At 27.0% G+C, this 16661-nt stretch overlaps 3 protein-coding genes across 3 annotated transcripts; 1 reads left to right on the forward strand and 2 right to left on the reverse strand.

Moving 5' to 3' along the window:
• The first annotated feature begins 563 nt into the window (after nucleotides 1-563).
• Nucleotides 564-4136, forward strand: LOC122512326 (CCR4-NOT transcription complex subunit 9). Its single transcript, XM_043628093.1, has 3 exons — nucleotides 564-1090; nucleotides 1260-1654; nucleotides 3847-4136. The coding sequence occupies exons 1-3, from the start codon at nucleotides 764-766 to the stop codon at nucleotides 4061-4063; spliced, it is 939 nt and encodes a 312-aa protein (XP_043484028.1). The 5' UTR covers nucleotides 564-763; the 3' UTR covers nucleotides 4064-4136.
• A 3677-nt stretch (nucleotides 4137-7813) lies between these two features.
• LOC122512275 (protein FMC1 homolog) lies at nucleotides 7814-8199 on the reverse strand. Its single transcript, XM_043628015.1, has one exon. The coding sequence runs from the start codon at nucleotides 8197-8199 to the stop codon at nucleotides 7891-7893; it is 309 nt and encodes a 102-aa protein (XP_043483950.1). The 3' UTR covers nucleotides 7814-7890.
• A 175-nt stretch (nucleotides 8200-8374) lies between these two features.
• LOC122512274 (SRR1-like protein) lies at nucleotides 8375-11408 on the reverse strand. Its single transcript, XM_043628014.1, has 2 exons — nucleotides 11138-11408; nucleotides 8375-9104 (listed from the first exon to the last, which is right to left on the reverse strand). Exons 1-2 carry the CDS (start codon nucleotides 11266-11268, stop codon nucleotides 8441-8443), a joined length of 795 nt encoding a protein of 264 aa, XP_043483949.1. The 5' UTR covers nucleotides 11269-11408; the 3' UTR covers nucleotides 8375-8440.
• Between the last annotated feature and the right edge of the window lie 5253 nt (nucleotides 11409-16661).

Consider the following 16661-nt stretch of genomic DNA (forward strand, 5'->3'; position numbering starts at 1 on the left):
ATTTCACAAAAATGGCTTTTCGCAAAAATGACAATTCGTAAAAATAGCGATTCGCAAAAATGACAATTCGCAAAAATAGCTTTTCGAATAAATGATAATTCGCAAAAGTGACATTTCGGAAAAATGATAATTCGCAAAAGTGACATTTCGGAAAAATGACATTTGGAGAATAATGATGCGCCCCAATTGAAGGGAAATCTTGTTATTTGTTTACGTTTATATTTATTTAAACATTATACTTGTTTTTCATCGACTTAGAATTCTAACATTATGTTCTTATTATTTATGCAATATATCCTTTAGAACTTAAATTCAAAAATGATATCCTTTTTTATCGTAACGCAACAATGGATTTGGACGTGAACGTCTGACGTCCACGCCCAAACGTGTCCATTGTAGAACCGACTTAAAGTTTGAACGCAACTTGAGTTACAAAAGGACAGATATATAATTGTGTCCTTTTCTATCTCATACGTTTCGTTCGCAAGCAATTTACTTATTTTACGCAATTTTACGTAACCTACGCATGGTATACAAACAACTTTGACAATTTTGCCTCTCCAACCTTGGTTAACCTATGGCTTTAAATCAGCTGCTGCTGTTGTTATAAACACTTAAAATATTTTTCATAAAATAATAAAAAAGAAACAATGTTTTTGAATGTTAATTGTGTTTACTATTGAAATGCATTGAATATTGACGAACTTTTTTTTATGTGATGTTTTGAAATGTAAAATTTTTGATTAGAAATAAGTTTCGCAAAATGAGTACTCAACAAAGTCCGGCTACTTTGCAAGCCACAGTTGACCGCGAAAAAATTTATGGTTGGATTATTGAGTTATCAAATCCCGAAACACGAGGAAATGCATTGGAAATGCTCAGCAAGAAACGTGAAGTTGTGCCGGATTTAGCTCCAATGCTCTGGCATTCCTTCGGCATTGCAGCGTCTTTACTTCAGGAAATAATAAATATCTATCCGGCGATTAATCCCGCAACTCTCACCGCACATCAAAGTAATCGTGTTTGCAATGCTTTAGCATTATTGCAGTGCCTTGCCAGTCATCCGGAAACACGGTCTGCATTTTTACAGGTCACTCTTTTACATTCAATAATTATTTTCTCACTTTTATTATGTTCATTATTATATTCTTAACCGTTCCGTTAGAAAAATTATCAGTTCTCTAGAATCTCAAATATAAGTTTACAAATGTTGTTTATCAATAATTTCTATTTATTTAAAAATGAATGATTTTTTACAGGCCCATATTCCTCTGTTTTTATATCCATTTTTGCACACAGTGATAAAAACACGTCCTTTTGAATATTTGCGACTTACTAGTTTGGGAGTGATTGGTGCATTGGTGAAAACCGATGAACAAGAAGTAATAACATTTCTGTTAACCACTGAAATTATACCACTGTGCTTGAGAATCATGGAGAGTGGATCGGAATTATGCAAAACTGTTGCAACATTCATATTGCAAAAAATACTACTTGACGACAGTGGACTATCTTACATTTGTCAAACATACGATAGATTCAGTCATGTGGCAATGATTTTGGGCAAAATGGTCTTGTCCCTAGCAAAAGATCCTTCAGCACGTTTACTTAAACACGTTGTCAGATGTTACCTTCGTTTGTCTGATAATCCAAGGTAATTTCTTCTTTATTATAATAAACCTCCCTTAATAAATCAAAATTTTAATTTTATTTTTACAATTTCCTTATTTAAAATTACTATTAAATTATACTATTATTTTGTCAAAAGTCAAACAATAATTCTTTCATGAATTATATAATTTTGTGGAATATAACAATTTTAAACATTTTTAGCTTTTATTTTTTATTTCTTTTTACAGGCTTCACAGTCTGTCCCCTATTTCGCTAAAAGTCCCCTTTTTTTAATTTTGGCCCCTAAACGTACCCTATTTTGAAAATTGCCCCTAAATTTCCCCTATTTTTTTCTTTTATCTTTTAATGATGAATTCACACCAAATTTAGCAAAGTGCCGTTGAAACTTTCAATTGGAAACTTTTGTTGTGAAAGTTTCAAATCTTCAAATTTATGATCGATGAAATTTTTCATGAAATTTATAAAATTTGTAAGATTAGTATTTTGGTGAAGTCATGTCTCAATTATGTTTAGAAGTTGGTTGTTTTTTTAATATTATTTCATTATTACAACATTTTTAATGCAATTTTCTTGATAAATAACAAAATACTTCACAGAAATTCAATAATTTTTAGGAATTTTAATAAAATTCTTTACAAAATTCAATTATTTTCATAAATTACAATATTCATCCCAAGAATTCAATTATTTTCAAAAGTAATAAAATTTTTCGAAGAAATTCTATTTTTTAAAAAAGTTTTCACGAATATCTCGTCAAGAATTATTTTCAAAAATTTATAAAAATCTTTGCAAAAGTTCAATTATTTTCAAAGGTTTTTTGCAATTCAATAATTTTCAATATTTACTATTTTCATAAAATTTATCAACAGATTTAATTATAGAAAAAACTTTTTGATACAATTCTACGAAGAGATTCAATTATTTTCATAAATAATAAAATTTCATTTACGAATTCAATTATTTTTATCGCAGAATTACAAATATTTTTAATACAATTTTCAATTAATTCCTTGAAAAATGCAATTATTATTAAAAATTTTATCAAAACTTGTGGAAAGAATTAAATTTTAAGAAACATTCAATTATTCAATAAAACAATAAAATTCGTTGCAATAATTCAAATATTTTCATAAATAACATTTAATTCGTCGCAGAAAATCAATTATTTTCAAAAATTTTTAAGTAATTTTGCAAAAAAATTCAATTAGCTTGATAAACAACAAAATCGCATAAATTCATCCCTTAAAATCAATTATTCTAAGGAATTTTAATAAAATTCTTTTCCAAAAAATTCAATTATTTTGATAAATATCAAAATTCATCACAAGAATTCAATTCTTTTGCAAAGTACTAAAATACTTTGCAGAAATTAAATTATTTTCAAAATTTTTTTAAAATTCTCTTTAAGAATTAAATTATCGTTATAAATAGATAGAAAAAATTCTTCTCAAGAATTAAATTATTGTCAAAAATTTTTTTTAAATTCTTCTCAAGAAGTCAATTATTATTTTCAAAAATATTAATAAAATTCTTCTCATGAATTCAATTGTTTTCAAAAATTGTGACGCGCTTCCAAGAAAAGTACCTAAGAAGCAAACGAATTATGGGTTAGGTTCGTGTTAGAATTTTGGATTTATCTTAATTAAAAGTTTATTTTTAATTATTTGAATTCAAAACCATTTTTCATTGAATATTTTGAATATAATGAAGACTTGAAGAGCAATAATTTTTAATTAATAATTGATTCTCTATCTATCTGTATTTTTACTCAAAAAATTAAAAACATAACCTCAAATTTTTTACTTCTTAGGTACCTTTCTTCGGAGCGTGACACAATTATTATTTAAATTCTTCTCAGGAATTAAATTATTTTTAAAAAATTTAATAAAATTCTTCAAAAAGTTTTCAATTATTTTCAAAAATTGTTATAAAATTCTTTAATATAATAAATTTCATTTAAATTTTAATTAAATTCTTTAAAAGAAATTAAGTATTTTCAAAAGTTGTTAATAAAATTCTTCGTAAAAATTAAATTATCGTATGTGCTCATTATATGAATTATTTGTTTCTCCAAACTGAGGATGAAAATTTAGATTTATTTTCTGCATCTTTGAATGATTTTGTAATTGCTACACATAAGTATTTAAAACAAGCGCCATAATTTGATGATTTGCTATTAAGTTGTAATTTTATTGTGATTTTATTCTTATGCAGAGCTCTTTTGGCATTGCGGCAGTGTTTGCCCGATCAGTTGAGAGACAATACATTTGCGACTTGTCTGCAGGAAGACATGTCTACTGAGCACTGGTTAAATGAACTTTTAAAGAATTTAGAAACTGGCCCACAAACAGGTCCTTCCGCTCAACAAGCTTCAACGCAAGCTAATCAACAAGATCCCAGAACCATTGGCATGTCACCTTTAACATCTTGATGAGTATTGTTAGAAATGTATTATCATTTAAGTAAATGAATATCATGTAATAAAGACTTGTATAATAAATCAACATTTCATTAAAGTATCTTTAATAATAAGATAATATTAGTCAATGAAAAATAATATTCAAACTAGATTATTAAAATATTTTAATGTAATAACTATATTCTTTTGAATGAAAACAAGAAGAAAGCTACCGGACATTCAAACCGGAAGAGCTGATTCTTACTGAATAACAATCTGTGAAACAGAATGACCATCATTTTTAGATTTTTTCTTATTTACAATTTAAAATTTTCAAGAACGTTATTTTTAACCTTCTTTAGAGTGAAACTCAAACCATTTTCATTAAAACTGTTAACTTCACCCCGTTCGGCGTAAAAAAAAAGGAATGTTAAATTTATGTATTCAAAGTCTAATTTTTTATACAATGGCAATAAACAATTTTTATAATTTAAAAATTATATCTTATGGCTAGAGTTTAGGAACTTTCTACTAAAGCATAGAAGCGTAATTTTACTGGAAAACTTATAAATGTTATAAAACGTTTAAAACCTCCATAAGACATCTTTTTTAATAAATGTTTACTTAGTTCATACTGAGTAGTTATGTAAACAGGATATTGTTTTCATTAATGAAAAAAGTTACCATTTTGTTTTCACGGTCTCTAAATCTAAATGCTAGTCGGTGTGATAAAATTGGTCATATTTTTTTGACGTCATTTTCTGAATTTCTTCAAATTCCTTTTTTATTTTTTTAGAGTACTTTATTTATTTTTTTAGCGCATGATTAAATCATTTTAAAAATTTAAAATTGAATGAAAAATTCCCCTTCAGGTGTATTGTTTAGATGAGAAGTATATTCGATTAATGGAAAGGGAAAACAAAAACAAATTTATTATTTTTTCAAATTGCGACGTTTCGATGGTTTAGTTCTTAATTTATTTAACAAAACTTTATTTTCATATAATAATCATTAATGTTAATATCCATAAAAAAAAATTGATAAAAATAGACATAAATTTTTTTTTTCAATAATTCATAAAATAAGAATTAAAAAATGTAAAAATATTTAATGTGATTATACTTTATTCTAAAATAAAAAAACATGCTTTGAGTTTTCAATACAGGTACGAACACCAGACCCTCTTAATAAAGGAAAAACTAACAGAAACATAACCTCAAATTTTTTGGAGCTAAGGTATAAATTTTGTTGCAGAGCGTCGCAGATTATAGAAAATATAGAGAGAATAAATGTATTTTTGAAAAATGAAATGTATTAGTTTTTAAGTAAAATGTAAAAAGATTATTCTAACCTAAGCATCTAACTATAGAAGAAAAACTTGTCTTAAGATAAATTAGAAATAAGCTTTATATGTGTCTGATTATAAACTTAAAGCATATACCGTATCGTATTCATACTTAAAGGAATTGAATTCAGAAAGAATTGAACTTTTAAAAATCTGTTTTCCACAAAGTATTTGTAAATTAGTTAAATGATATATATAATATACTTGAAAGAAAACGTTTACTTCCATATTATTTGTATGAGATTTTCTCTCCGATTGAGTGTGTTAGTCTAACGCAGAAATTAAAACAAATATTACGGTAAAAAGTAATTTATTCTTGTGTACTTTATGCTTTTAGGTGACGTGCTCCCAAGAAAGGTACCCCAAGAAGCAAAAAATTTTTGGTTATGTTTATTATTTTTTGAGTAAGAATAGAGAAAGAAAATCAGCATTAGACATTTATTAATGTTTAAGTCTTCATTAGATCCAAAATATTCAATAAAAAACCTAGTTTCAAATTTACAAAATCAAAAAGGAACTTTTAAACCTTTTAAAGGAGGATAAATCTAACACAAACACAACTTATAATTGGTTTTCATGTTGACTTTTTTCGAAAACAGAACTTGCGTACTTTTTTTGGGAGCAAGTCACGTAATATTTTTTAAAGAAACTAAAAATAACCATGTAACCATAATTAAAAGGATAAAATTATATATATCTAAATAAATGACATTTATACTAAATATCATTAATTATTATTTATTTTTTTGTAAAGAATTTTTTTTGATTTTTTGGAGGGATTTAAAGCCTTGAATAATACGAATGACACAATCTAAATAAATATCTAAATCTAAAGTTAAGTTCTGCTACCTTTTTATAAAATAGTAACTAAATTTCAAAAATCTCCAATAGTTGCAGTTAATTCGATGCTTGTAATTCGCGAGTCAGACATTTTTTCCACTATTGCATTTCTTCACCGTAATATATTTCCAATAATATTTTATCCACCAAATTTTTTTGACACAAAAAGTTATTCAGGTTGTTTAACGGTCAGGGAAGTCAGGGAACGTCAGAAAATTTCTATAAATTTAAATATAAAAATTAAAATTTTTTTATTAACTAAAAATTTGTTTAATCTAACAAAACTTAAAAGATTTTTATTGCCGTTTCTTTCTATCATTAGATATTAATTTATTGTTAAATATGACAGTTACCATATTTTTATCCCAAGAAAGCAGAAAAAAATTTAAAAAATTTTAATAAAACATTGTCAGGGTGTCAACTATTTTCGTTCAACAAAATTCCCGGCTTTGTCCTAATTTTTCCCGGTTTTTTCTCATCAAATTTAAATTTAAATTTAAATTTTTAATTTTTTTAAAATTTTTAACTTTTTTTCTCATTAATCTACAAATAGGTTCCTAAATTTTCATTAGTTTTTATGAATAATTAAATTCTTTTGACAAGTTTCTTTAAATTTTTTGAAAATAATTTTAATCGAAAATTTGGAAAATAATTGAATTAAATAAAGAATTTTTTCAATTTTTTAAAATAATATTGTCTGTTCATAATTACCTATAATTGAAATTTTGATTAATTCAATTTTATTAAAATATATTGATACTAATTGAATTTCTACAAAGAATTTTACTATTTATAAAAGTAATTGAATCCTTCCAAAGAAAGTTATTACATATATTTATGGAAATAAATAAATGTTTGCGTAGAATTTTATTAAAATTTTTGAAAATAATTGAATTGTGGAGAACAGTTTAATTATTTATAAAGATAATTGAAATTTTGAGGAGAATTTAAAAAAAAATTTAAACATAATTGAATTTCTGCGAAGAATTTTATTAATTTTAAAAATAATTGAATTGTTTTTTAGAATTTTATGGAAATTTATGAAAATAATTTAAATCTTGTGAAGAATATTTTTTAAAAATAATATTCAAAAGAATTTAGTAAATCTGAAGAATTTTGCTATTTATGGAAATAATTGAATTCTTGAGAATTTTTTTACAGTTTCTAGAAATATTTGAATTATTTTGACGAATTTTAATAAATTTTTTAAGAATAATTACATTTTTCGAGGATTGAAAAATTTCAAAAATCTTATTTTTCAGAATTTTTAAAAAAACTTTGCGAAAATTCAGATTTATTAAAAATGTTCAGTTTAGCCCTTTTTATACAAAACGCTCCTCGACAAGTGGGTGATAAACCATATATTTTTGAAGTGGGTATCGAGCCATGTATTTTTTAAAAACCATTGTTATCCGAACACTTGTTTGAGTCATCCCTCTGAATTCATTAGATTGCCTATAGATTCTGTTCTACTTTATAATACACGTGTTTTTGTTTATAATTTGGTAAACTATTTATTACAATTTTTTATGTTGTTGATTGAACGTTTTCCAAATTCACATGTATCAAATTTTTGGATTAAATAATTGATCATTAAATATAGACAAACTGTATTATATTTCATGTATACATGATACAATTTTTTACAATATTACATATTTAAAAAATAGATAAATTACTTTGTACTATTGGGTAATTTGAAACCAACTAACTCAGCAACTTCCTGAACGCTGCGTTCACCTTTACCACTAAATTGCCTTTGAATGTCTTCATACTTTTGACGAGACGTGAGATAAAGTAAATAATTGTCAGCCAAAGTTTTCAATTCCTCGCGAGCTTTACAATAAATTTCGCATGTTTCTTTATGAACACGTGTCTCTTTCAAAATATATTGTACCATTCGTTTGTCGCCAAGAGTTTTCCATTGCGACGTATTCTTTATTCCTTGCAAGAGCGATCGTACTACTTTTAATTCGCTATTCATTTTTCTTGTTTTCTGAAATGGAAAAAATATTAAAGTTTTCATTGAAGAAAAGGAACATTTTTTCTTAATATATTTTTCATGAAAGTGGAAAACTTCGTGAAACAGAACAACATTTTTATGTTAATAATTTTAAATTAAATTTTTGTACTCAAATGTTTGAAAATTGATTGCATACCTTGTATTACAACTAGTGCTCCATTAAAAGAAGACGAAAGTTTAAGTACTAAGAACAGTTGAGCATTTACTTTCTGATAAATTCAGTGCTTTCAATTGGATAAATAGGCTCTTCGTTTGGCTGCCAAAAGTCTCTTGTTATTTCCGATAATTTAGGAAATATATGAGAAGATGTTGAATTAAATATTTCCATAAACTCTACATCGCTTTCCGTTTCAATTTCAACTACGTGAGGATTAATTCGAGAAATGTAATTGGTTTCATTTTTCAAGAATGCAAGGGGATTTTGTTCAACTATTTCGGACCAACTGTTGCAAAAAATGACACAATTCGTCAATTGTGAACTCCAATTAGAAAACAAAAAGTTGTTCAGCAAATGACTCGGGCAATGTGGCATGAAAATGAGCGTCGGTAAACTGTTAGTTACAACGCGTTTACCTTCTTCATTTTCTCTAATAACATTCAATTCCAAAGTCTTTAGAACCTCACGTTCGGTTTCATTAAAAACTGGATCAGACACTGATACTTTGCAGCAATAGCGATTTTTAATTAGAACAAGAGTTGCTAATTGATACTTGGATGATCTATATTTACTAAAGCTACCCAGTCCGTAGCAAATTACTTCGACAAGCACGTTTGAATTTAAAACCCTTAGTGATTTTGATAAAATGTTAAAAATACTCTCGTTAAATGGGGATTTCTGCAAATCAACAACAGCAGCAAGAAGAGAACTGAAAAAGAGCTTAAATTCAGTAATTTTTTCAATGTTAGCAATGTTAATTTTTTGTTTATAATAAATGATGAAGAATTTTAACAAACGAAAGACTGGATCGCAGAAACATCTTTTCGATCAAATTTATGGCGAATAGAATAATCAAAAGATCCTTCTTTTATGGTTAAGTTATTTCCAGTAATTAAAGCTAAATGCACGTTTCAATTACTGCGTTAAAAGACAGTTTATAATAAATAAATATTTATTTATAATAAGAGTTTTATTATTTGTGAACGAAAAATTATTTTTTTTCACTTACAACTTTTTTGTTCAACCTTTATAAATTTTGGGGGTTTTGCAAATATATTTTTAAGAATCTTTTTAAATAAAAATTTTTATAATTATTATTTTTAGAACGAATAAAAAAACCTTCGTAAAATTTCAATAAAAGATACATTATCAGGATTAACACAAAAATTTAATTATGTTTTTCCCTGACTTTTCTCTGATTTCCAGAAAAAATTTGGACTTTTTTCTTGACCGTAAAAAATATTCTGATTCACTCTAAAAATGATTAAATACTAAAAAATGTTCTTTCGCGTATTTACGAATTTCTTTAATTGTAAAGTTATTAGAAAACATGAACAAATTTTTAATTAATTGAATTTTTAAAACGAATTTTTATAAAATTTTTAATATTTTCGTTAAATAATAAAAATCTTTGCAGAAATTCAATTATTGTGAAAAGTCTTAATAAAATTCTTGGTTAGTATTCAATTATTTTAATAAATATCAAAATTGTCGTAGAAATTCAAATATTTTCAGAAGTTTTAATAAAACTTTTTCGTCGGAATTCAATTTTTTTTAAAAATTTTTCGATCAGATTTAATTATTTTAAAAATTTTAATGAAATTCTTCGAAGAAATTCAATTATTCATAAGAATTTTGATAGAATTCTTTAAAATAATTAAATAATTTTCAATACCTACAATTTTAATTGAATTCCATGAAAAAATTTTAAATTGTTGAAAATAATAATTGCAAATTTTTTAATGAATTTTATTGTTTGTGAAGTAATTGAATTTTTGGGAAGAATTTTATAAAAATGTTGTCAAATAATTCTTCTGGTAAAAAATTATATTTCCTATTTGTGAAAATTATTGAATTCTTGCAAAAAATTTTATGTTGCTTAAAATTTTACAGAATTTATTATAATAATTAAACTCTTTTAAGAATTTAATTAAAATTACATTTAAAATAATTCAATTTTTATATAGAATTTTATTAAAACTTTTCAAAGTAGGTAATTGAAATCTTTCGAAAAGTTTTATTAAAATTGTATTCCGAATAATTACATTTTTGCGAAGAATTTTATTATTTTATGAAAATAATTTATTAAATCATTGAAAAAAATTTATTATTTATGAAAATAATGGAATTATTGCGAAGAAATTTATAAAAAATTTGTAAATAATTGAATTCTTTTGGAAAATTTTATTAAAATAGTAGATATTGAAAATCATTGAATTGAAGAACATCTTTGAAAATAATTGTAATTTTGCCAAGAATTTTGTTCAAATTTATTTATTAAATATAATTATATTTATTTTGGCAAATTGTAATTCCAATTAATTAAACTTTCAGAAGAAAGTCAGTGGACTGACACAGTAAATAATAATTTTCTAAAAATCGCAGTAATTGATGCACCGACTCTAAATAAAGATGAGATGAAAGTTGAAGTCTTCCACTTTCATTTATTTACACTTATGTTCTATTTTTTAATTTTAGACAATTACAAATAAAAGTAGTAAATATTTTATAGCTAAAAAATTTCCTTATACTAAATTTAGGAGAAATAAAGAATAATTTAACATTTTTTTTAAATTTGAAGAAATGTTCAGTTATGTAAGATTAAAGAAATGTTTTCAAAAGGATATTTTATCAATTCAAAATAAAGAAAGTATATCTTTAATTTTACTTTATTTTATAAAAAATAGAAATATTTTATTTCCTGAGCTGTATTTTGTAATAATTAAGAAAAATGTTACATACCGAATGAGGTTATCAGTGGTTATATTTGCTTTCGTATTCAAATTTTTTGAAATTTCTTTGTTAATATTAAATTTCAATTTTTTCTTATTTTTACGGCCAACAACCTTTTGAAATTCATCAACACTTTGCATTTTCACATTTCATTTTTGTTTACTGACAAAACAAGGATTTCTGATCCTGATACCTGATCCTGAATAACAATTGTCAAATCTAAGGTTGAGTTCACAATAGACATTTGTCTATGCTTGCGTTCTAAGGGTACATTTATACGACGGTCGGTAGAAAAAAAATTTACCGAAAAAGTCAAAATCGCGTTCACACTTCGCTTTTCCGATATAATGTGTGACGAGCGACTATTATCTCGCTCGAACATTCTCGATATATCGAATTGCGATATAAAAGCGCTAAATTTTAATAGTTTATAAATAAATAAATATAAACAATTTGGTAATTCTAAATAATATTTCCCACGGGTTAAAGCGAAAATCTCTGAGATGAAAACAGGAAATTCTTTGTTAGAAGAATTGTCACACTTAAATAAATTCCAAACTTGTTGTGTTTATATTACGAACGAAAAACATTTCTTAGAAATGTCGTAAATCTTGTAAAGTTAAAATAGAAATTGGATATTGAATTTCTTAGGTCATAAAACCTAATCCTTCGAAGTAATGTAAAAAATATCTCAAGTGCCGTTTTCTAAAGGACAATGGAACATGTGTTCAACACATTTGTGACTGCAGGGATTGCAGTGGAATTTTAGAGAATACGAAATGTATAAAGACTCTGCGTTATAATTAATATTGATTAATTATATTATTAATAATTATTGCTATTAATTATTATTATTTAGAATACAGTATGCTGTATGTTGTGAGATGATACATGATACTTCTTAAATGTGTGAGTGTCATTATTATATGACGTACAGTGTATTTTGTGTGTGTGTGTGTGTGTGCGTCCAACTGACGCATGCGCAGTTTTATAAATTTGGACTTCAGCGGAGAACGTCTTCGCTAGACTTCACTTCAACTTTAGTTCTAATCTTGACTCTGACTTGAAAGCTTGTTTTTCAGTCAGTTTGTATCTTTTGATATTTTAATAAATTTACAGGGTTTTACCTTCGAAAGGAGAACTAATAATTATTCTTCTTTCGAACGGGTTTCCCTTCCGTTGTACCGGAATTAAACATTTTATTATTTTAAACCTTCCCGCTTCCTTTTTAAAGGATTAAACTAATGAGAATCCGGCCAATCAAATGCCATTGTTAGAGTTGCGTAATAAAAGGTAACTCGGCTCGTAACAAATGGAAAAACTGTTTCTAGCGGGAATTTAAAAATTTATATTTTATTAAAATGAATTAACACTGTTTTAAGTAAGAAAAATCAAGTTTTTATTAGATGAATATTGTTTTTTAATGATTTACAATAAGAAGATGAATTTTCTTGATAAATAACCATGTAAATAAATATTAATTAATTTTTGTTTTGAAAAGTTGTAAGCAACGTCACAGCTGTTGTTGATGCGGAATTTTGTGTGAAATTGTAAGTATAATGATAAATTATTAATTAATATTTATATAATTTAAATAAAAATGTTTAATGGGGATATTTAATATGCATTTTATTATTTGTATATATAAGTATAAGTTATTTTTCGAAAAGTAGTAGATGTAATTGTGTACATAACCTATAAATGTATGACAACCCTTCAACATAAAGCAAGTAAATTTTTTGTAAACATAATATGCAGTTGTAATTTATTGTTTGATAATTTAAATCCCTAATAAATCTTTATTTGGTTTTGTTTAATTTAGATTAGTAACGTTCATAATGAAATTTTTTTCACACAAAATTCCGCATCAACAACAGGTGTGACGTTGCTTACAACTTGTCAAAACAAAAATTAATTAATATTTATTTACATGGTTATTTATCAAGAAAATTCATCTTCCTATTGTAAATCATTAAAGAACAATATTCATCTAATAAAAATAACTATTTTCTTACTGAAACAGTGTTAATTCATTTTAATAAAATATAAATTTTTAAATTCCCGCTAGAAACAGTTTTTCCATTTTATCGGAAAAGCGAAGTGTGAACGCGATTTTGACTTTTTCGGTAAATTTTTTTTCTACCGACCGTCGTATAAATGTACCCTAACGCTGCGTTTTGCGTTGAATAATGAGACAGAGAAAAGCTGTATCTACATTATGTTGCCTCTACAATACGTAAAAAAGTTGAGAAACGCGCGTCGCAAACGCGAAACGCAAGAAAAATACATGGCAATTTTTTGCGTTTCGCGTCTGCGTCACGCGTTTCTCACTATTTTTTCCTTATGTAGATACAGCTACATGATACGGAAGCTTCTACGCGCCACCCTGCGGCACTCACTCGCTTTACGAGGCACAAGGCAAATGTCGTTTGAAGCACCCTGCTAGTGAATGCCTTGTACGATGCCTCGGTGTGTGCCTCGTAGGGTGCCTCGATGCGTGCTTTGTGCGACCAGTAGTAGACCAGTGTTTTGAAATTTTAAACGGCTTTAAATGTAAATCAGAATTCTCAAAAAAAAAATTTGACTAGTTCAGGTTAAATTAATAGCTAATTGCTGTTAATATTTTTAAATTAAAAAGTGTAAATTTTAGAATAATTGAAGGGTGGCATGACAAAAGGGAGTCAGCAACAATTTTTCGAAATTGAGATATTTTTAGAAAAAAATCAGGTAAATTCTTTTACACAGTTCTGTAAAAGGATTTTCTTGTAAATTGTTTTTTAAACTCGTTTTTAATAAAAATAAGAATAAGACAATAGCCTACATATTTTTACTTACAATGCAATTCAGTTAAAAAACAAAAGAAATGAATATTATTATGAATAGATTAATATCGTTAAAAATATTTATTTCTTTTTTATATCATTAAATATATATTAAATTTCTCTGAAAAACTGTATGTCTATTTAGAAATAATTTTTATTCTTTATCTAATTTTCAATAATTTAAATATTATTCTTCTGTTAATTTTTAAATATTCCTGTTTGTAGTTTACATTTGATAATTTCTATACTTTTTACTTTCAAAAGTTAACATTAAATTAACAATTTTCTTGAAAACAAACAACTTTTTCAAAGCAAACTTTTTTGCATTCAATTCGTCATTTCAATATTAAAAAACTAATTTTTCAGTTTTTCTTTAAACTGTATATTTTTTAACAATTATAATTTTATAACAAAATATGCGCATTTGACGTAACCACAAAATAGTACACTTTTACTTATTTTTCTCACTAATATGTAGGTTGTAGGTTTATCTTCATAAATTTTATTTCTACTGATTGAGCGAAATAGTATTTCCAAACGGTTTTTTTTTAGATTTTTCTTTAATGATCAGAAAAAATTTTAAATGTGTTATTTTCGTTTCCTGTAAAATCGTTAAATTGTTGCTTGACCATTTTTGTCATGCCACCCTTCAATTACAAATTTTGTTGAATCTTGTTTTAGATTGTAGTGAGGGTGTTGAAATGTTTCTTTTACTTGAGTATAAAATGTCAAGGTTATGTTTTCACCATTTTCACCTACCAAAAAAGTTATTTATGACAAGCTGCAAGTACGATTCAATATATTTTTATATATGAGGATTGAATTCAATAATTATTCAAGATGTACATATTTGCTTAAAATTTTTAAGACAACTAGAGGTTATATAACCTATCTCTCAAGTAAAAATACATTTCAACACCCTCACTACAATCCAAAAAAAGATTCAACAAAATTTGTAATTATTCTAAAATTTACACTTTTTAATTTAAAAATATTAACAGCAATTAGTTATTAATTTAACCTGAACTAGTCAAATTTTTTTTTTGAGAATTCTGATTTACATTTAAAGCCGTTTAAAATTTCAAAACACTGGTCTACTACTGGTCGCACAAAGCACGCATCGAGGCACCCTACGAGGCACACACCGAGGCATCGTACAAGGCATTCACTAGCAGGGTGCTTCAAACGACATTTGCCTTGTGCCTCGTAAAGCGAGTGAGTGCCGCAGGGTGGCGCGTAGAAGCTTCCGTAACATGAGGCTGAAGTCCCATGGCAGCGTTTTGCGTTGCGTTTTGTAACTAGGCAATGAGTGTGAGAGAGATGAAGATATATGTTTGCTATATTTTCACTCATGGCCTAGTTACAAAACGCAACGCAAAACGGTGCCATGGGACTCCACCCTGAGGCTGGAGTCCCATGGTAGCGTTTTGCGTTGCGTTTTGTAACTAGGCAATGAGTGCAAATAGAGCAAACCTATATCTGTATCTCTCTCACACTCATGGCCTAGTTACAAAACGCTGTCATGAGACTCCAGCCTTATTTCGTAAGCGTATAAGGCAGTGTCCACAATAGGCTCATAAATATAAAAATACACTCAATAACATATATGCTTTCGTTCCGGTTTGGTCAACTTTTTGAAAAGTGATATGCCTTCTACAAGAATGTTTTAAGTCTATGGACTTAAACCATAGACTTAAGCCATAGACCTAAAACATTCTTATAGAAGGCACACCACTTTTCAAAAAGTTGTCCAAACCGGAAGGGAAGCATATATGTTATTGAGTGTACAATAGATTTCACAGATTTCTTTGTATGTACATACACCGATGCTTAATGCCTTCCTTTCTTCGGTTGAGTTCTGCGCATCGAAAATCAATGGCAAAAATGTCAAAATCACATTATACATTCTGTAAAAATTGTCCAGAATGGAAAATCTATATTGGAGTAAAAGAGACAGACTGTGTATCTGTCTCTCTTACTCCAATGTAAATTTTCCGTTCTGGACAATTTTTTACCAAAGGTGTAAATGCTCCATTAAGGCGCTTGTATACCTCCCCGTTTCTGAGGGTACGGTCCCATGATGAGCAGAATTTCGTGAGAGTGAAAAGGATAGTGATAACTGACTATCTCTCTTGCACTCACGAAATTCTGATTTGCATTGTGTTTTCTGCTCATCATGGAACCGTACCCTGAGTATATTCAGAAACGTCCAGCGTTTTGATTGGCTATACTCATAGAGAATTTTCAAAACATCAAACTCTTTTGGAAATTCTCTATGAGCATAGCCAATCAAAACGCTGGACGTTTCTGATATACTTAGGCCGCAGTCCCATGGCAGCGTTTTGCATTGCGTTGTAATGAGAGAGAATGCAGCAAACGTATATTTGCGTCTTTTTCTCTCCCATTACGACGCAACGCAAAACGCTGTCATGGGACTCCACCCTTAGAAACGGGGAGGTATACAAGCGCCTTTAGGTTGAGTACAATAGGCACTTTTCTTAAAGCGATGCATACCCTCTACATCGATTTCTATTCGCCTATTGTGGACTCAACCATAGGGAAGATCACACGACTTTTGGAAACACTATTGTTGTCTTTCTCTCTTCTATGACAGAGGCATAAGTTTGTTATCTCTCACTCTATATTTTCCTTTTTGGAAAAAGTAAGAAAATGCTGAGTGAGACAAACTGCTGCCTCTGTCATAGGTAAGA

This window comes from Leptopilina heterotoma, unplaced genomic scaffold, assembly GCF_015476425.1.
Source record: "Leptopilina heterotoma isolate Lh14 unplaced genomic scaffold, ASM1547642v1 Lhet_97, whole genome shotgun sequence".
Classification (NCBI taxonomy): Eukaryota; Metazoa; Arthropoda; class Insecta; order Hymenoptera; family Figitidae; genus Leptopilina; species Leptopilina heterotoma.